We start from the raw sequence: 21,006 nt of genomic DNA, 5'->3' as shown, positions 1-21,006 counted from the left end.
GTTAAATTCAGACACATCAGTGAGGAACAGTCTTATGAGCAAAGAGACACTGTCACCTATTTCACTGTCACCTGGAACAGGAGGCCTCTGAGGTGAGGGGGGAGAGGCATGACCAGGACATGGCTGGAAGGGCATAATTTGTCAAAGAAAATCAATCGGTAGGGCATTTCTGCACACAATTGCTACTCTTGTCAGGCCCCATAAATCTCTGTGTAAGATTTCTCAAAATGGCATCAACATAAATCTTTCTCTTCTCCCTGCAGCCCCTCCATCTCTAGAGACAGGTGTATATACACAGACATATTTGTGCCCATGCTGCACCCTTAATGTGGCCTAAACCGTAAATGGTAAGATAGGGTGTCAGGAATTTGAATTGCTACATTACATTACTGAGGAGAAACTATGAGAACTGATAACCCCGAATTGGCTACTAACACTCCTTGGGATCTGTGTATGTCATGTGTCAGAGGAAAAATATAGCTGAAAATTATGTTTCTCACTTAATCTCACTCTCTCTCAAAATATACACATACCCACACATCCTGGGTTGCTCTCAGCAGAAGGGTGACATATTAAAATTTACTAATCTAAGCCACCCCCGGAGATGATCTGAAGTAGCCTTTCTATGCATAAATAATGGACACCTATCAAGAGACAGCTATTTCAGTACCATGATGAGAAGCAATAAATCAAATAGCAACCATCGGCATTTTTTGGATGAAGGCAGTGTTTTATGTAGGAGTTGGGGTGTTCCCTGTCCAGCTCCCCTGAGTTTTTGACAAAGACAAATGAAATATGTGATTTATTCATGTTTTTCAATTCTGTTTTTAAAGGAGTTGCATAATTGGGAATAAAGAAATGGCCTCATTGAAGTCAAGGTAAGTGTTGTCATCGATTTCAACAGAACCAGAATATTCCCCAAAAAGGGGAGAAATTATCTGCTCATGTAAAGGGACACTTACCGTATCTGGAAGTCTCATTTTTTGGCAAGTTAGCTCGAAGAATGAAGTTGTTCAAGCTGTTGAGATAGGCTGGAAGGCTGTGATAACCTTCGGGATTATACCACACCTGCACACAATTGAGAAATTGAAACAATTTGAGAGACAAATTGTTACTGATAACGTTTTGGTTTGCTCTGCTTGCACAAATGAATCATTCCATGGTTGTTATCTAAAGTCATAAGCTCTACGAGTTGAAGTCCAATGATTAAACCACATCGAGTCCTGAATGAGGACATTTCACTTTCAGCACAAGCAGTCCCATCAGCTTCATTTGCCTTCTGGGAGAGAAGAAAGAAGCACTAGCTGGATATGTGACATAAAGCATACAGACACTTCTTTTCTTCTTTTTAGTAAGTTGCTGATGAACATCAGCAGTGGAGACTTCCCAAAGAAGGCTAAGCAGCCAAATGTCTAACACGCCTTGGAAGCCAGGGAGGGGAAAAGTTGCAGAAAAGTTGCTTTAGGGCAGAAAATAGCCAGTCGTCACCTTCTCGTTCAGCGACACGGTAACTTTTCATACCTATACCACAATAAACCCTGAGGCCAGAGGTGAAAAAATCAGATCGCAGGACATGCACTTTGGGAGGATTTACCATCACCTACTTTAGGCACAACCCACATCACCCAGGTTGGAGGTGTAAGTTACCTACCAAAGGACGGAGAGCTTAGGCTATTAAACACAGCCCACAGAATCCACCTTTGTATATCCCCAAGTCCTGCATGCTCAGTGATTTTGTTCTCCTTGCCCTAGCAAGAGCAAAGACTGGAGTCTGCCCTGCTTCCAATACTATCAAGGTTTCCAGGTATTAAATCTGACGTCTGATAAGCAAACAGCAATGCTTTCAGATCTAAGATAAAGCTGTAAGATTGGAGGGGTGAAAACATCTGCAAATTCATTCTATGAGCTCTGAGTGTTAGTGAAACAATAAACCCTGTGATTCCCTTTTATTGGAGCCACCTCTGAAAACAGCACTGCTCTTGCAGGAACACTCTCCTGGTAGCTAGGTTTTACAGTGAGATCACAGGATCTTGTCAACTCTCTTGCATTTGCCTGTTACCTCAGATTTCAGCCTTGGTGCTTTTAATGCTGATGCGTTACAACATTTTCACTGAGCAGAAACAGAGAAAGGGGTATATCAGAATGCACCAGCCAGCCCTAGTTAAGGTACATACATTCTCTCATGAGATAATAGTGCTACTAATTGATCTTTTCAGCTCTGTATAATAAAATTATGACAGCAGAAAAATTGTCTCCTGTTAGCAAGAGAAGTCAGACCAATAAAGAAGAATGGGGAGAGGAAAGGAAATGAACTGCAAGTCATCTCTCCCAGGCCAAGCTGCAGATTTCAGAGGGTTTCGCTTTATTTTCTGAAATAGTCCTGAACTCAACATCACTTCTCCTGAGTCCCCACACTTCCCATGCTAGGAGGAGCAGGTGGAGGTTAGTTACCTTAGTCAATGTTCTGTTGGGGGGCACCGGTCTGATATCAAACTGGAGATCTGTTGTCAAAGGCAGCCCAAAGCTCCAGCCACCATACCTGAGTGAAAACCAGACGGAAATGCATTGCTATCCTCCTTCAAAAGCTTTAATACCTTTGGTTGGTGCGTGTTAGCATGCCACTGTCACCCCAGTTAATTCTAGCGGGACTTAAAAGAACTTATCCCAGTACATCTTGGCCAAGCCAACAGTGCTGCAGGAGTCCTTATTTGGGGGCGGGGAAAGGGAAACAAACTTGGGAGCTCTATCACAAAACTGTCTGAAAGCCTCCATTTGAGAAACATTTTGGAGCCACATGGACTCCTAACCCACCTGCCTACCACACTGGAATAAGATGACTGTTTCTTACCCGGGAGATGAGCAGCTCAGTTTAAAGCAATGGCAGAAGAACATACTCCTTGACAACCTTAATGGCAGGCTATTTTTGCCCCAAGACATGCTGAGTGGCTGTGTTGCAGAGTCCAGACTTACTAATAGCTCTAACAGCCCCATGGTGCAAGAAAATGTCCAGCCTCTAATTTCACTGGAACGGATGCACTTGTTTAAGTGAAGCACACACAGAGACTCTTCAGAGAATCAAACTTGTAGGAAAGTCTCTCCCCAAGGTTTACTTCATGACAAGCTGTGTCAGATTTCCCTCTTTTTAAGCATTTATGAGTCAGACAAAGGCTCATCTGTGGATCCAGCCATCAGCCTATGAGGTGATTGACATGTTATCCCTATGCTATCTCTGCCATGATCAAGCAGAGCACTTGCACAAAGCTTTATCTTTAACTCTGTGATTGCAGGACATTTTACCTCCTTTCACCGGATTCAGAAAGATCATCAGCAGAGAGGCCCATCTAAACCCCTACTGCACTGTCACCTCTTCAAGCCCAGTAGATAGATGTGATAGTAGATAGAGAGATGTATAAAAGGCTGTTCCCAGTACAATTCAGAGGAGACGGACTGGAGATTTATTCAGTACCGTTTTTGCAGGAAGTCTTTGGTAGTTGCCAGAATGTAGGTCTCCACATTGTGCCCTGTGAGGTTATAAAGTGTCCGTGTGGAGAAGGTCCTTCTATGAGGGGGAGTGTAGTTCATCTGTGGACACGTCTGAGTGGAGACAAATTAACAAAAATGTTAGTGTCTGTGTTTTAACTAAAAACTAGCATATCGGGTCAAGATTGAGAGCAGGCAATGGCAACATTCTGGTCCTGGGACTGATTCCTACAGAAACTGATGATTTGCAAATCTGGGTGCAAAGACACATGGCATATACTCCTGCATGGTGTCCTGAACTTATTTAGCGAGGTGCTTAAAAACAACCTTTGCTTAGATCTACACTTCAGTTCCACTGACATCAGTAAGACCTTGAAATGTGCTTCATGCTACGTAGGAAGATTTTTGCTGCATTAAGGCTGATCCCACTTAGAAGAGCCTCAGAGTGACTGCACAGACAGCAGCAGAGGGCAAAACAACTCACGGAATGGAAAACTCTATGGTAGCTTCAAACTCTCCTCTTGCATTTTACAGCAGCTACACTCTACATTTTTGCTTTACTGTCAGTCATTGGGAATATTCTCCAGAGCTTCAGAGAAACCTTGTATTAGTCCTAAATATGTAATTTAACATGCTGAGGGTCAAAGTCACATCGACTGGTTCATAAGGTTGACGTGTCCTACCAGACAGCATGCTTGGAACTTCTTTCAGCTCATCCATAACAAAACCCCTGGCCTCCCCCATTGTGTATCTGTTCACAACTTTGCATCAGAGTACACAAAATAGCTTCCTTCATGCTGAGGAACACCTGCCTGTGCCTGCTAGAGGTTAGAATCAGCTCTGAACATTATCCTGACTTACCAGAGAAATTATGCCAATACTTCTCATGATGTGAAATTAAGAGTATGTCCAGAAAACCGTGTAAGATAGCTGCCTTTTAAGGAATGACTAGGAACATGCAACTAAGTACATGCTTTATTTTACAAACGGCATCATGCTGCGCCTTGAGTCTGATTATCTACTGGAAAAAGGCTAAAGACAAGTGAATGGCACTGGAGGGAGGAGAGCTCAACTTCAAACTGGACTGTAAAATTGTAAGATCGCTGGGGCAGAATCTGCCTTTTCCCCATGTGCGTATAAAGACATTAAGCCCAGCAGTGCCCGTATCTGGTTCTGTATGTATTACTGTAATGCAAATAACTAACGTTATTAATCATGACTATTTATAATAAGGAGCAAAAGCAGACGGATCTAGACTTTGTATAAAGTTAAATTCTGAAGAGCAAACAGCAATAATAGCTGTGCTTTCATATAATGACAGTGATTGTATAAAATGCAATTTTCCTCTCGAATACATGTTCACCTCTTCTAAATGGGACAATCATACAACATTCAGAAACGCTGTTAAACTTTTTCCCACCATGGGGAGGAAGGCAGATATATTAGCATGAAAGTCTTCTTAGGACACTATTTCCTTTCCTGTCCCCACACTGGTGCAGACAGTGGTTATCCAGTGTACAGAATCAACAAGGCCAAAGAGAGACAGGAGGAATCTGAACATTGAGTTCCCCTTAGTATCATGCCTGCCCACAACACCACTCCCAACTTACAAGGCCCCCCTAATATCCCCTCAAACTCCCTCTCTTTTGGGTTTATTCAAATTACCTGGATGCCATCTGTGCAGTTGCAGGCAGAATACTTAGTTCTCTGGTTTCCACTGACAATCCACTGGCCAAGCATGTCCTCTGTTAAACACTGCCTGAAAATGAACACATTTTCCTCTGAGGTTCTCTATGCTCAGGTGTGCAAACAATGCTAATTGCTGTCATGTTTAATGACAGCAAGGATGGCAGTGAGCAGCTTCAGCAGAAAAGCAGACCTTCTTGTCAGCTCTGGGTGCTTCAGGGAATACCCATCCTCCTGCTGCCTTCAGTGCCTCTCGGCAGAGAGCCCTCACTGCTGCTCGCTGTGCCTGGATTTATTCAGCTGATTAGAAGGAACCCAGACACCACTTCATTCCCACAGCAGACAGTGTAAAGAGTTAGCATACGAAGGCCAAAACCATCTTACAGTGCAGAAATAAGGGCTATTGTCATGGCAATAACTGGGCAGTCCTGTGATGGACTCTATTGACTAGGCAGTCACCATAAATACTCAGTATAAATATTTGCCGGCAGATATGTGGCATGCATGAGCATACAAAATAGAGGATTTTACTACCAATTCCTTGAAAATTTATCATCAGAACCCAAAACAAACCAGATACAAGTAACAAAAGCTATGCTGAGAACTTTCTGGGTGGGCTCAGTGTTATAATTGGGATTATTGGGGAGGCAAGGACTACTTCCCAGATACGAGAACAGCTTGCTCTCATCCTGACATCCTGCCACCACCAGAGCTGCTCCCTTAATACTTACAGTAATAAAGGAGTCCACTTGAGGTGGTGGATACTTCTTGAGGCAAAGAACACCGCTGTCAAGGTCCTGGGACTGTGTGGAAGCCCCAGTCTCAGCCTTAAAGCATGGTATAGTTTCCTGTCTCCAAGAATTTCTACAGTTCTGTGCTGGCAGACACAAGCCTTCGCTCCAAGCTGCACGGGAGCCATGTAGGCTCTCGGCAGGGCTGAGGTCTGCTTCACACCAATCATGATTACACAGCTCCCTGCTCAGAACTGACTTGCATCCTGCCAGCTCAAGCCTGTGAGCAGCACAAGCTTGTGCCTGCCTGCAAAAGGCCAGTTAGACATCTCCTAACAAGCTGAAAGAGTCTGCAAGTCAATCTGAAGAGAAGCAGGAGATAATTTTTTTTTTTCTCTGCATGCAGCACCAATGTATGAAAATTCTGCAGATGATCAAAGCCAGTTATTAAGGTCTAATGGCTAATAGTGTTATGTCAATTCTCTTGCAGATTCAGAATTTAAATGGAAAAAAACCCCAACAACTACTTACGAATTGCTTTCATTCATGCATGTGTTATCTGTTCCAGGGAAAGCAAGCATCGAAGTGACTAAAGCATCTGTGGTTTCATTAAAATTCCTAAGATTTAACAAAGAAAGTAAAAGAAAAGAAAAAAAAAACGTTCAAGGTACTTCTACTACCACTGAGCAGAGGAAAACTGTGTCTGAATGAAACAGGATTTAAGATGCTAAATAAATGGTTATTTGCGGTGCTAGGCCTGCAAACCACCTAAGTATAGGCAGTACATGAGGGCAGTCACACAGATTTAAAAGGACTGCTTATTGCTTAGAGCTGCACACCTACTCCAGTGATTTGCTGCCTCTAGATCTAAGCAAGATAGTGCTGAGCATTTGGACAATCAAGATTCTGCTTCCAGGGAAAAGGCATCTACTGCAATTTTCAGGCACAACTTGCAGTCTTGTCTCAGTCAGCGCTCTCATTTTTGAAGTCCACTTGGTTTTGGTCATTCAAGAAGATGCTTCTTGCTTCCAACCCAGCTGTGTAGAATGAATGCTTCAGGAGAAGCACAGAACATTAGGAGCAGAGGACTCAGACAAGCAGTTCTGGCTCATTCCCCCATCTAGCAGGACTGAAGTGGAAAGACATGAGCAGTCCCAGGAAAGAACACCTAAGAGCAGACATGCTTGCTTTAGAGCTAAATTTTATATTTCTGACTTAAAGCTGAGAACCACTGGAGAAAGACAGCAGTTCACATCATGAAATCAGAATGATACAAATTATAATCATTTTGGTGATAGGATTTTTAAGCACAATGAAAGAATTCAGTGGTGACATCTTAATCACACTGAAAAAGCACATGCCCTTCCAATGACTGCATGCCTTGGACTAGTGGGGCCTGGGCAGGAGAGCATGTCCTGTACTGACAGAAAGGGCGATGCAGACAGTTCACCAGATGGATAGAATTTGATCCCAGAGTTGTAACATTGGAGACAACTGATGTGGGGACTTCCATTTCACATCGGGGAAAGAGTACATGTATTAAGAATATCCCCTTGGGGCAGTATGGCTGTCACAGGGCTGGAACACTCCAATGGCAAACACAAAGAATATTCCTCACATTTCACAGTTAATTCCAACGGAGAGGTTGTTTTTCTAAAGCTTTCTCATTGCTGGTCTGAGCCAAGCCATCTCCCCTTAAGAACAGGATTTCTACATGTTATCTGCGTAACAACTACACAGATAACATAGCTACATACTAGCTGCATACCTTTTTTCCACTGGGTGTGCTTAGAAATAATCCTGATAAACTAGCTCTTTATAAACAAATGGGTCTAAGGATCACAAAGAACACCACTCACCCGAAGAAGTCTGCCTGGTCGGATGTTCCGTACAGAGAGGGGGAAAGAATCAGTTCAGGATATTCGGTCTCCTTGGTTCTCAGTGTCCCAAGTCCCATCGCAGCCATCACAAAGAGGACTGGGAGGATGACTTGAGCAATGAAGCCTCTGACATCCCGCCGGGTATGGTGGAACCTCTTAATGAACAAAGCTGATGTCTTCTTAAGCAGCAATGGCAAACCCTGCAGGCTTTTTGATCTAATCAGGAGCTGATCTGGGTACAAAAGAAGAATGCATTTTTGTCATGGATCAGAATTTGTGAAATGCAGGGAATTAATGGTTACAGTACTCTGGGAGTATTAGCTTCCTGCACTCCTTTACTGATGGACAATCAAAACTACTAAGTTGGAACAGGCGCAAGGGTCAGGCTTGGGACAGGGCTCAGATTCTGGCTCTTGCATCGTAAGCTCATATAACACCATTTTTTTTGTTTAATTTCAAATGCGTACATGTAGTGAATTCATTTTTGTATCCTGCAAGAGGAACACAGGCTTCCAGATGCAACAAGATGCATTCTACCTACCCAGCTGCAACTCACAGGGGAAACATATTATTCTATTTGCAAACTGAAAATTTTCATAATTTAGAAAGCAAGTCCTCAGGCAAATCAATAAGAGAAGTCATTCTGAAACAAGAAAACAAGGCACATAAACCAATTGATCATTTGCATGGACAGGGTTGTGATATACTAAAAGCAGAGCCAAACCCTGTGCAACTTACTCCTCTTTATGAAATATTAACCTATAAAACACAACATGAAGCAATTAATTTTCAGTGCTCTCATTAGGGATGACACAAAACACTAAGCATATGAGTTACTGCTTACAGTAACATTTACAGTACAGGGTCAGCTTTGAGAAGTGAGTATGAAAATACCTTCGTGTTGTCCCTTATCTGCATCCCTAACCATACCTGTAACTATGATACATTCCTAAGTAAAAATACGTTTCTACCCTGTGAGAAAGGTTGTTCAGCCAGGTATTTGCTCATTTTTGGGCCACACCACCTTTTGCAGCTCTCAAACCCTCAGGGATATTGGTGTACCTTGATTGTCTTCTGAACATGAATTTATCCCACTGTCTGGCCCCTTTTGCTGTTTGACCATACTGCAACGGCTGGGACACGGCAAAAATCAGAGGAGAACCCAGCTCAGAGCTGTGCTGCTTCTGCAACAGGCTAAGGGCTTTCTACAAAAAGTTTCTCTCCTACTAGTTATGTAGAAATAATCCTCTACATCAATTCCAGCAATTACTTTCAAGGGTATACATTTGCTCTTTCACCCCTTCACTGTATTTGATTAGATTAAAATCTGGGTCAATTTAAAGGAAGGCAGATGCAAACAGAACCCCTCAGAGTCAGACTTTTCCAACCCAGTGGATTCAAACAAGTGTTGAGTGTTGTACTCCTAGTGATTTATTTGTTTCGTGATTCCTGGTTGGGTGAAATGTGGTTTTCAACAAAGAAAGAGGACAGGGAGCTCAGATCGGTCCATCTGTCCCTGTTTGCATCTGCGACAAATCTGTAATAAAACCTGGAGGTAATTTAGTACCATCTCTTTCTGTGAAGGTATCCGTGCTCATAGAGGTTTCGTCACTGCCAGTTTGACCACTGGCTCCAGGCAGCTGTTGGGGCAGTTCAGCATCTTCTTGCTGGTCCTTCCCTAGCTCTTTTGTCAGATTGAGAAACACCTATGAGGAAAGAAAATATGAAGGAAAATTGGTCCAAATGACTCCATTTACCAAAACAATAATCAGAATCCACTCTCCTTTGCAGCTGTAGTTGCTGCAGCAGTTGTGAATTACAATCCTCTTTCTGTCCCCTTTGTACTCTGCAAGAGAAATTCACTTTTATTTCAGTATAAAATTAATTTTGTCCAGCTCCTTGTCACCTCCCGTCTCTCTCCAGCTGCAGTAGTGGAATCTTAAACCTTTGCAGCTGCCCCCTGGACTTATCTTGTCCTCATACGGCTGCTACATGACTACTGAGTAGGTGTAAATGAAGCTGCATTTCAGCTCAGGCCCTACATAATGCTACTCCCTCCACACCCACAGCACAAAGAGTAGCACATCATAGACAGCTCTCCCTGCACGGCACCAGTGACGAAACAAGGAGGGCTGTTTCCCTGGGATATTTTCCCCTCTAGCCTCTGACAACCCCAGCTGCCTCCATGCTGGGACTGTGCACAATTTGTAGGGTTTACACTATGGGAGCATGCTGGGGAAGCAGCTGAGCACACACAAAAGGCACCTGAGCTGCACATGGTGTCGTAAAAGCCCGTCCCAAGTTGGGCAGGAGTGTGGATCCGCTTGAGGAAAGGAAGGCTCTGCAGAGGGATCTGGACAGGCTGGACCAATGGGCAGAGGCCAGCTATGTGAGGTTCAACTGTCTAGCCCCAGAAAGCAGAGCTACACACTGCTGTGAAGTTAATCTCCCTAATATTTCATTAAATCGAGTGGACCCTGAGCTCATACCTCTTCCACAGTTGTGTTTGAAATCCCATAACAACCAAGGTGGAGATCACTCAAGCTGGTATCGAGGGCTCTGAGAAGCGCCTGGTAGGCCCCTGAGACTGTGGACTTGAAGGGGGGAAGGACGTACACAAGCTCTCCACCAATATCCTCCTTGAGATAAGCCTCTGGGAGGTGGGACTGGATCAAGGAGGTCACTGCTGCGGTGTCGCACTCTTCTATCATGTTCTGAAAAAGGAGGAAAACACCCTGTGGTCACCGAGAGGACTGCAAGGTCAAACCTCCTACCGCAGGATTTAGCCCAAATTCTGTCCCATAGCATAACTGGTTTGTGATCTCAGTCCAGGTATGCACATTTCAGGTTAAATATCAAAAGGAGACAAAAGTGGGTTTCTGGCCCTTGAGGAGGAAGTGTAGCACTGTGCCCATCTTGGTCCATCCAAGACCCTGCTGGGCTCCCTCTGTCTACTGGGATACTGGGATTGGGCTGAATCAACCACTTTGAGCTAGCTACAGCATTCATAGTACGACAGATAAAAAGCTTAACCACAAGCGACCTGACACCCAAACTCCACTGCCAGCACAAATACTCTCTTTTTCCCATTAAAAACAGGCCTTGCATATGGGTCTGTTTTCATTTTCTCTATCTATACTGCCAGCAATTCGGAAGAGGGACTGATCTTTTACGGTGTCTGTACGTTACTCTGTGTGCTAGGGCTACCAACAGCACTGCAATAAATGCTATCAAGAGCAGAGTTTTCCCCGCCTTGTAAGCAGAACATTTTGCCTCAGGCCAGATACTATCGATGGACTCTTCCCATCTGCTTTATTTCTCTGAACTCCAGAATTCACACTCTGCACCTGACCTTGCCTTTAACCCTCAAGGAGACCCTGTTCTTTTTCAACAAAGCAGAGCACTGACGTTCCTGTTTTCCAAGGGCCACGCAGGCTGGTCTGGTGGCCCCACTGGGGAGCCTCCCCCTGCTTTGAGGGAAGCAGGGGCTACATCTTCTCTTAGCATCTCTCACCGAGAAGCAGTGCGCTCACATCCAGATCCTCAGTAGTTCTTTAATGCGACTACCGTTCTTGGATCTGTCACTCAGCTCTTGCCAATATAGCCATAAGTGCCTGCATCCCTGAACAAGCCTTGATGGCCCCCCTCAGAGACAAAGCTGCTGAGAGCTCTAGCTCAGCTCCACGCAGGCTCACAAACAGGCGAATCTCTGCCTCTGCCCCTGGTAGTGCCTGCTGTGGTGACCGTGCTCATGGGACACGAAAGATAGCTAAGGCCCAGCAGGGAGGATAAAAAGGACTGCATCATGCACCTGCGATACAGGAGGCTCAAGTTCAGACCTCTGCCTTGTCTATTAATGCAAGGTTTTGTGTAGAGGGGCTGAAGTTAAGACTCCTGTGTTTTGGGGAACTCTCCACATAGGCTGTCCTTCTGAAGGAAACTTACTTATAAAACAAGCATGTGAGTTCCAGCATCAAACTGGCAGAGCGAGACAGAAAGCAGAGTGCACTGTAATCCAGGTATCTCAATGGTTGGGGCATATGAAAAAACGATCTTACTGGCAGCCCAAGGAAACAGTCCAGCATGTTCTTGAACCTGTGTGGCCAAAACCAAGGGTTTCAACCCAAAACACATCCCACTTTCACTTGAGCATAAAGTGGTTGCATAAAGAAGTTATTCCATGAAAGTGAAATTATACTGAAACAACCATTCCACTACAGACACCTAAGACTGAGAAGAAACTTCTGCAGTGTGCTTCATTTCTGTGGGACACTATGGCTTGCCTCCCTTCCTTCCTGTCATATGAGTGACTCAGTTTCCCACTCAAGATGCTGAAAATTTAGGACCATCTCAGACACAAACCTTCTTTTTTGTGAGTGTCAGGTGGTATCCATCACCAAATGTTTCCTTGAGGTAGAATGGTGAACCACAACATTTGAGCCCTCCATGCTCTAGGAAGGCAATTCGGTCACTCAGAACTTCTGCTTCATCCAAGTGATGTGTTGAGAGAATGATGGTTCTGCCTGGAAAACACAAAGCTGATGTCAGCCACCACAGAATAAACATGCGTGATTACATCAGACAGGTGAAAGCTATGCTGAATGAGGGGACAGGGTATCAGGTGAAAATCGACTGTGCTTTTTTGTATTTATTAGTGAAATCAGATGAAAGGCAACATTGGAGAGAAGCTGAAAATTACTGTATTGTAAATTGTGTATTATGGTAAAGTGACTTTTCAAATGACACTGTGAATTTACAGAAGCCAACCAGGATGCACTCAGAGGGCTTGCAAAATCCCAGTCTCCCCCAATTTGTTCTCTGTGGTCTCCAAACCCCACAGTTCAAAGTTGCCAATACCATATTTGCAAAAGTGACACAAATCACATCTGCCATGGGCAGCATCTCATCTCAGCGTGGTACCTTTTTTATTCTTGGAGATAATTTCCCAAATACTTCTCCGAGAGCATGGATCCACCCCTGTGGTTGGTTCATCTAGTATCACCACCCTTGATCCACCCAGCAGAGCAATAGCTATAGATAACTTCCTCTTCATCCCCCCGGACAGGGAGCCAGCTAGCTTGTGACGATGGCTGTACAGTCCAGTCTCCTTCAAAGTCCTTGAAAACAAAGGAAAAACAACACCCAAAGGTTGTCCTTCAGGCATCTTTTAAAAGCAGGGCATCTGAAAATACCCCAAAAACCATAACTGTAAATGAAAAACTGCTCAAGTATGGACTGCTCTACTGAATGGTCACAGTGCAGGGAGATGATTCACCCTGTAGCTCAGTCACCAGGATTTTAATTTAAAATATTTTTTTAGGGTGTTTTCAAAGTTTCCACCTGACAAGTCAAGGTTAAAGGTTCAACCTCATCAACAGAGAACACCAAGATCCAAACTCCCTGGGATGTTCTGGCTGCTTCACTTCTCTGCAGAATGAATAAAGCCGACATCATCTTTGTGACTGGTTGATTAAACCTCTTTCTAGGGAAAATTGTAAAGCAGCAAGGACCAGACCCTTAGGCCTATAAATTCATCTCTGAAGAATTGCCACAGAAGCTTGTAAGCCCCCTGGAGAAGAGACGTTGTTTTCTTACAGCCACAGATACCAACACATTCCTCTAAAACCAAAGCATTATTTGAACTCTACATTGGGTCTGCAACAGTCCTCAAAACCATTCATTTCAGCTTTGCAGTGGTAATGGCACTACCACACGATAACTTCGACAGCCCTCCCTCCTTTCTCCAACCCTGTTATTTTTATACCTCTTCACTTCTTGGTAAAGCTCCTGTTTACTCCAGTGAGGGACTTTGATGTACCCGTAGAGCAGTAGGTGTTCCTTTGTGGTGAGGTAGTTAAAGAGCACATCGTGCTGCATACACACCCCCATGTTTTTCCTGATAACTTCCTGGTCAGTCCTGATGTCTTTACCATACACAAAGATAGTACCTGATGATGTAGGGAACAACCCAGTCAAAATAGATCTGAAATGGAAACGTAAATAGAAGTTAGAAAAAAGGAGAAAGCCATAAGTAATTTTTTCACATAGTCCTGAGTCCTGTACACATCATCACTTTCAAAGTTTCCATACATCACTACCACACCTCTTCCAGCCACAGACCACTGACCATCGCTGCTTCTGCTCTCTGCCCATGCTTTGGCAGAGTGGTGGCCAATTAACCTCAAGGAACATCCTCCTGCCCCTCTGCGGGAATGTGAGGGCAAGTACCAAGCTCACACGCTGAACTCTGGCGGCTTGTCACATGTATTTTTATCCTCTTCAGCCTTCCCCTCCCTAAGTCAGACTACTGTGTCCCATACATCAATACTCACGAATGCCCTTGACTTCCAATTTAATCACTGGGAATCCATATAATGCAGTTACTCTTCATTCTTTGAGGTTTGTCTGCAGTATCCAGACAGCCTCATATTGCCAACCACAACAGAGACTGAAAACCACATCTTCATTTTACTAACCACATCAGAGCATAGAAACCTGATTTCACTGCCATTATTAACACAAAATGGGGGAGGACTTCCAGACCAGACACATCACAGTGGGCAGCACTTTCATCTAGTTCAAGCAAATAATTACCTACTTAGCAATACCCAACAGACCTGAGTCAAACAGCCTCTGCTCAGAATAACTACTTGCACATTATACAGGTAATTTTTGGTGCTGTCCTGCAGGGACTAAAGGGAGAAGATGCGTCCCAGACTGCCCTTCACCTTCCCAGAGCTTGTCTCTCTCCTGGGACTTTTAACCATCATTAAAAAGGAAAGAAGTAACTTGTGACCTTACTCAGGATTTGAAGCCTGCACTAAGTTTCAAGAAGCCATTATACTTTTCTGTATATCACCTTTGCCTACACTTTGCAAAGAGGATATGAGATGAATTGATAATAAGCTGAGATGAAGTACAACATCTGTCTTAACGTTTTTGGCTCTTCTGAGGCTTCGATTTATCAGCTTAATGTTGCTTTCAGAGTGATGCACATACATATCAGTGGAGAAATCAAGTTCTACAGGTCTGTTTTAGTGCTGTTAGCTAACAACTGAAATAATAATTTATAAATGGCAAGGCTGGAAGGGCTGAAAGGCCAATGTATTAACCCACTGTCATTCCAGCCCAGCCAACACATGAGTTTGTACAGCTGAAATATACCTTTATTAAACTTTCTTGCTAATATCATTTCAGCTTTGGTGTGTGCAGAAGCTACCCGCAGCTTTCAGAACAACCTAACCCCAGGCACCAAAGCGTCATAGAACAAAATGCTAGAACAGCTGTGATGCTGTGTATTACAGGTATCCTACCAGACCAAAAAGCATGTTCCTAAACAGAAAAGACCCTTTAATTCTAATAGATGAAGCAACTGCTGAGGTCATCCATGACCAAGATAAAGCTACAAAAGAGATTTGGCCTAATAAAGCATCTTAGTCTCCTAACATTGCACAGCCCCACTTGCTCTCTCATTCACCCAATCATGCCCCACAGTATACAAAAAAACCCCAAAGCAGTTTTAAAGGATACGCACATGGTTGTAGTTTTCCCGGCTCCATTGTGTCCCAGCAAGGAAGTGATATTCCCTTCATAGAAGTTGAGGCTGAGGTTGTCCACTGCAGCTTTGGATCCATAAACCTTTGTTATGCCACGGAGGGAGACTCCCAAGGTGAGATCAGTGGGCTCCGGTTCCAGGTGAGGAGGAGGGGCACCTTTGAAGAGTCAGAGGACAGTTACTGCACTGCAGCAGGTTTGTGCCACCTTTTTCCACCTCAGAGATAAGTAGGGCTTTTAAAAACAAAATAAAGCAAAAGTAGGTGCCTTTCAGCTAGGAATGTAGAGAATATTTCACAGGATCTGTATAATTTTGAGCTCTCTGGGATTTCTCCTTTTTACTTCTGCAGCTTCTAATAACGCCTGACAATAAGCATTAATCACTTTTGAAAAGGTCTCATATTGAGATGTTTCGGAGCACCTAACTTAATTTATACTAAGCAAGCACAGAAAATTAGAGGACATACAGCAAAACTACTGAGTTATTGTCAGCTAGGTAGAATCAGCAAGCTTTTATGTGTGATCTCAGATTATTTTACAGGCTAAATATTTAAAGAGATGAACAAAGCAGCACACATCCCTTTTGCCAAGTGGAAATCTGTATTTACACAAACAAAAGTGTACTTCTACCACAGAGCATTTCAGAGTGAGATATATACATCTAAGGTAACTAGCAAACAAGAACACACACAAATATACATATGAGTACCAGTACTGGATTTCCACACCAAATAGGAAGAACAAGTATAATTTAAGAGCCAAATCTCCATTCACGTAAGTAACAGCTTCCAATTTTTCCTGTGCTGCAAAATAAGGATCAGTAGAGAAATGTGCTTTCTGAGCATGGCACCCCTTTATAAATTTGGCTTCATTTCCCTAAAACGTAAGTTAGTATTGCTACCCCATCTAGCATTCACATACATATTTTATTGTTGAGGGTGGCTTCCTTCCTTAACATCAGCTTGGTAAGAAGAAGGCCTCTTCGTTCCGCATTCCAGAAGGGGAGGTAACTGTTGTATTCGACCCAGTAAGATGGAAGCAATGGGAAATACCAGGGAGCAGCCATGCCGTATCTACCTGCAAGGAGAAGAGGAATCTCCTTCAGGTATCTGTTTCTGCAGGAACTATCACTACTGGGCTGCACTCAAAATAACAAAAATAAACTCCACAGAGGTCTCTCCCCTCTTGATGTACTCATGTACCACTGATACTGGGTAGAGAATTTGCCCGACTGACACAATAGGAAGCATTTGCTAATTTGGTATTCTGAGTAACTTCATAGCTGGAGGGCAGGAGTACTTTACATTTTCCACTGGGTAGATTTCTGCATGCCAGTGGACTGCTTCATTAGGTGGGGAAGAAAAGCAAAAGACAAATGTACTGGCTCTTGCCCAAGGCAGGAATTACTTTTTGAAATCAAATGATATATGCAACGCAACACAAAAATCACTCAGCTGACAAATGCAGGCTAACATGCTGTGTTCTCATTTTGACCGAGCAGACCGCAAACACATCCTCCCATGTCCTTGGCTTCAGCTTCTTCACGAGACCCATCTACCCATGTGTTAAGCAGAGGCACTCTACTTCTCCCTTGCTCTGCTCTGTCTCAGTTTCATTAATACTCTCAGACATCCATGAAGTCATACTCCCTTTGATCTAGAAGCAGAGATAATCCTGTGTGTGCAGGCTGTCTTGCTGCCTGAACCATGGAATCGGCCAGTGTTGTATTCACCATTTTCCAAAAGAGATGGTGCAGCACCAGCCTCAATGCTTTGTATCCTTACCTGGGAAAACATTCCTTATATACCATCCCAGGATGAAGTAAATGAAAGAGTCTATCAGAATGAGCCAGCACATCCAGCCGAAGGAAGTGTTGTCTCCAATCATTGGGGACTTATACATGTTGTCCCACTGCAGACCTGCAGAAAGAAATTTAGAAATACAAACAGAATCCATACTAGTTAATGAAATACCACAACCATGGGAGCTCAAAGCCTAGTTTTGTCTACAATAAACATACCTATGCCCTGTGCCTCATATCGAGCAATGTATTGACTTGCATAACTGAACGCAGTTGGAGACAACAGACTCTGTGGAATAAACAAAATTGAAAACAAAGAACTTATGAATTAGTCTCAAAGAGAAATCAAGTCAGTCAACCAATCAGGTACCTCACTGGCTTGGTCCAGCAGCCAGAAAAATTAGTGGGTTTCTTTCTCCAACAGTGCCAAAGAACACTGGACCAGGCTTATGATGGGTGACACTTCTAGTGATGGGCTGTACTGTCTTCTTAAAGCCTGCCTGCCTTTTGCTTCCACACCCAGGACTCAACTTCATCTCTCATACAGGGCTTTATTTTAGGCTTTTGAAATACAGGCTGACTTCTGGAACCTAGTACCTGCCTATTTCTACCCTTGGTAAGAAACAAGACTTTACATCTATTTCCATGGCTAGGAATTGGAGATACATGAAACTGAAGGATGAGCAGAGCCACAAATGAGCAGAGCTAACCCGCCTTCCCAGCCCAGCTACCTAAGCTTCTTACTGAGACAGCCTCATTTTTCACAGTGCTTTTGCTTTGCAATTTGAAAGGGCAAAGCACACAGCTCAAGCCACTCCAATGCAACTGGCAGGTGGGAAACTCACTAAAATTCCACAAGTATTGCTTTCAGTAATAGTACACACTAATTCCAGGTCTCCATTAAACAGGCCGTGGCCAGCTCTCCTGTCATGTGCTATCATACCTGTCAACACCCACTGATAGAATTTAGAAAGGCACACAACTCACATATATTTGTGACACAAGCTATGCTAAGAGCTGAAGTTTATCGAAGGTGTCTGCTTCCACACACATGGTCCCTGTTATTGAAAAGCAGAACTTACCAGTAGGCTCTTCACAGAGAAGCTCAAATGATTCTCGATGACGAGCAACACAATGAAGGGGAAGAAGGTGAGGATGTACACGAGACTGCCCACCAAGGCTGCTATGTTGGTATTATTGAAGAAAACACTGATGAAGTAGCTCATGGCTATGATGGACAGGCTGTAGTCCATAAGGTACAGGAAAAGGAGCACTGTGTTTGTTTTGGGAAGGATGTCACCCACTTTTAGAACAATGATGAGGAAGGTGACTGTAATTAGAAGGAAGATGGCGCACTCTATGAACCAGGCGATGAAATGGCTGCTGGCATTAACACCCATCATTTTCATGTACTACAGAGAGAAAGGTGAAAAAAAGAATCACAAATGACAACTGTCTATTAAGACAACATCTTTCTGCTGATATTGAACTATTTCTTTCTTCTGGACAGGGCATACAACCAAAACATGCTCTTTCATACTTTGGCATACTGCATGTTGATAACCAGGGAGAAACCATGCACTCACATTTCTGGAACGCCCTAGGTTTGCAAAGCAGTCTATTGCAAAAGAACTGCATAGACAGGATCTGCAAGTATGATGCATTGCAGCCCACAAGCTACAAAGCAAATTCTGGCCTTAGATTTGTAATTTTCTGAAGCATTTTGGTTATTTTTAAAAATGATGCTAATTGATCCAGTGGCTTGAGTGTAAAAACCTCTTAAGTATCTTTGAAACCATTTCTCATACACCCCCAAGACAACAAATAATAGATAAATTACCACAGTTATAAAGAAGCAATACTAATTTAAATTAGCTGATGATCAAGTCCACAAGACTTGTAGAAAACTGTAAGTTTGTATTGCTAAGTTAAAAAGAAACTACAGGTGCTAGTGTCTTGTTGTTATTACTACACACTTAAAAAGGTTACTGACACCTTGTTCTTAAAGACAGTGAAACTGGGTTTCCTAAATTAGAGCAAGGGGCTGTCAGCTAGCCACTGGGGTTCACCCATTGTCAATCTCATCACAGTTCAGAGTGCCATTTCTTGGAAGTGTTTTTGGTGAATCGGTATTTGTTTCCATGGTACTGGATAAAAAAAACCAAATCTGCTCGAGCTTTTTTTGCTTGCTGAAGCTTCGTTTTACAAAAGTTCTTTGCTGCTTGTCTCTGCTGACTCTGTTCACACTTGAAACCTGAGTTAATTTAATAAATTCCCTATGTCTCAATGTCATTTCTTTTCCAATAGGCAACGTGAATGAAGAACTTCATTTCAGAGGAGCTGATGTAATATGTAGCACCTTCTGAAATATTAAGTATAATAACTTCAAGGATAGGAAATAAGTCACCTTTCATGTCTTTGTCCCCAATAGGTATGATTCAAAGTCAATTTTTAGAGAGCTTTAAATCTTCAGAAAACTTATAATTTTGTGAGGTCCCCATGTTTCCAGTGTTCAGAACTGCAAAGCAATATTCTTACCACTTGAAGGGCAAATACCCTGCATTTCTACGGTTTTAAGCTTGGTCACAATGTCAGAATTCAAACACTGCAGGTCAAACAATAGGTATTTGGAATATTATTTTCCTTAATGCTTGTTTTGCTCCATTTAATATTGCACATGAGACATACTACCCACTAATAAGGAAAATCTGTTTATAATTTTACATGCCCCAGAAAGTTTCACCATACCTCATAAAGCCTCAGATCTTTCTCTTGCACAAGTGTTTTAACAAAATCAGCTATAAACAGCACCCAGGCAGCCATCAGAGCAAATGGAAGAGAGTAGGTCACGCTGGTTAAGAACCTGTAAAAGGCAAATGCAGACTTTAGCTGAATATGAAATGTTCTGGGGATTAAGGCTTTATAGAGAATATATTTTTCAGAATAATACTTCGGTACAGGAAAAGACATGCTTATATTTCAGAATGTGGAGTATAATTAATAATTACAAAAAAGGGTATTTTGCCATTGCATCTGATTTTCTATTCATGAAACTCCTGACTGTTCAAAACCTTTTTTCTTTTTTTAAATCACAGAGGTATTTCCAGATGCATTCTGGAAGCTTTGCTCAGCAGCAGCACTGGCAGGAGCTGGAACCACCACAGGTAGTGGCATCTCCTGGCTCTCTGATGGGGCACATCCCATTTTGAAACATCACAGCAGCCAGCCATAATCCCCAGTTCTGTAATAGCTATAATGGCCAAATTTTGTTATCAGGCCATATTTCCTGCTGCCAGAGTTTGGATATGGGTGCTTCTTCTCAGAATGTCTGTCCTATTACTTCACAGGACAGGTATTACCGATTGAGGTCTACAACGTGGACTTCACAATTTTTGGCTCCTCGCTTTAGTTAAAACCTTCTTCCTGTGCCAAATATGTACAGAGAAAAGACAACAATGGCCAACAGTAAATTTCTCCTTTTGTGACATAAAGCAAGTTTTTATAGCAGCAGATTCACTTTGTTGTATCTACAGGGCTTATGCTTTCCTCTGTCATTCCTAAACCTGGCTTAAAAAAATAAACAGTGTTATTCCTGGGTAAAGTTTAATGTACAATAAGAGTAAGAAATTAATATGATTACATTTGTTTTTAATTTGTTTTTAACCTGTAAAGCTGAAAGTTTTCCACAAACCAGTGCTTTCAGGAAATGCTTCCATGCAAATGAAGCCATATTTATAAAGAACAATGAAAAGGCATTTCAGTAGCTCTACCAGTTCTTCATTGTTTGGGGGTTTTTTTTGGCTACCACCTTCTGCATGATCTCTAGGCTATTAAAAATTCAGCATTTCCCAACACCTTCTGTGTACTGGCATAT

The 21,006-nt window shown here is 42.9% G+C and overlaps 1 protein-coding gene across 1 annotated transcript in view; it reads right to left on the bottom strand.

Annotated features, from left to right (window-relative positions):
• The window catches only part of ABCA12 (ATP-binding cassette, sub-family A (ABC1), member 12), a 53,011-nt gene that overhangs the window by 16,328 nt on the left and 15,677 nt on the right, over window positions 1-21,006 (bottom strand). The window contains exons 15-31 of the mRNA XM_010283130.1: window positions 19,881-19,995; window positions 18,215-18,544; window positions 17,352-17,421; window positions 17,116-17,250; window positions 16,253-16,408; window positions 15,312-15,489; window positions 13,542-13,760; window positions 12,698-12,894; window positions 12,140-12,300; window positions 10,267-10,491; window positions 9,345-9,483; window positions 7,757-8,009; window positions 6,429-6,515; window positions 5,146-5,239; window positions 3,467-3,594; window positions 2,452-2,539; window positions 963-1,068 (exon numbers count right to left, since the gene is read on the bottom strand). Of these exons, the coding sequence (XP_010281432.1) occupies window positions 963-1,068; window positions 2,452-2,539; window positions 3,467-3,594; window positions 5,146-5,239; window positions 6,429-6,515; window positions 7,757-8,009; window positions 9,345-9,483; window positions 10,267-10,491; window positions 12,140-12,300; window positions 12,698-12,894; window positions 13,542-13,760; window positions 15,312-15,489; window positions 16,253-16,408; window positions 17,116-17,250; window positions 17,352-17,421; window positions 18,215-18,544; window positions 19,881-19,995 (2,681 nt within the window). The remainder of the gene's footprint in view (window positions 1-962; window positions 1,069-2,451; window positions 2,540-3,466; window positions 3,595-5,145; window positions 5,240-6,428; window positions 6,516-7,756; window positions 8,010-9,344; window positions 9,484-10,266; window positions 10,492-12,139; window positions 12,301-12,697; window positions 12,895-13,541; window positions 13,761-15,311; window positions 15,490-16,252; window positions 16,409-17,115; window positions 17,251-17,351; window positions 17,422-18,214; window positions 18,545-19,880; window positions 19,996-21,006) is intronic.

This window comes from Phaethon lepturus, unplaced genomic scaffold, assembly GCF_000687285.1.
Source record: "Phaethon lepturus isolate BGI_N335 unplaced genomic scaffold, ASM68728v1 scaffold763, whole genome shotgun sequence".
Classification (NCBI taxonomy): domain Eukaryota; kingdom Metazoa; phylum Chordata; class Aves; order Phaethontiformes; family Phaethontidae; genus Phaethon; species Phaethon lepturus.
This window is presented reverse-complemented; position numbering and strand designations above follow the sequence as displayed.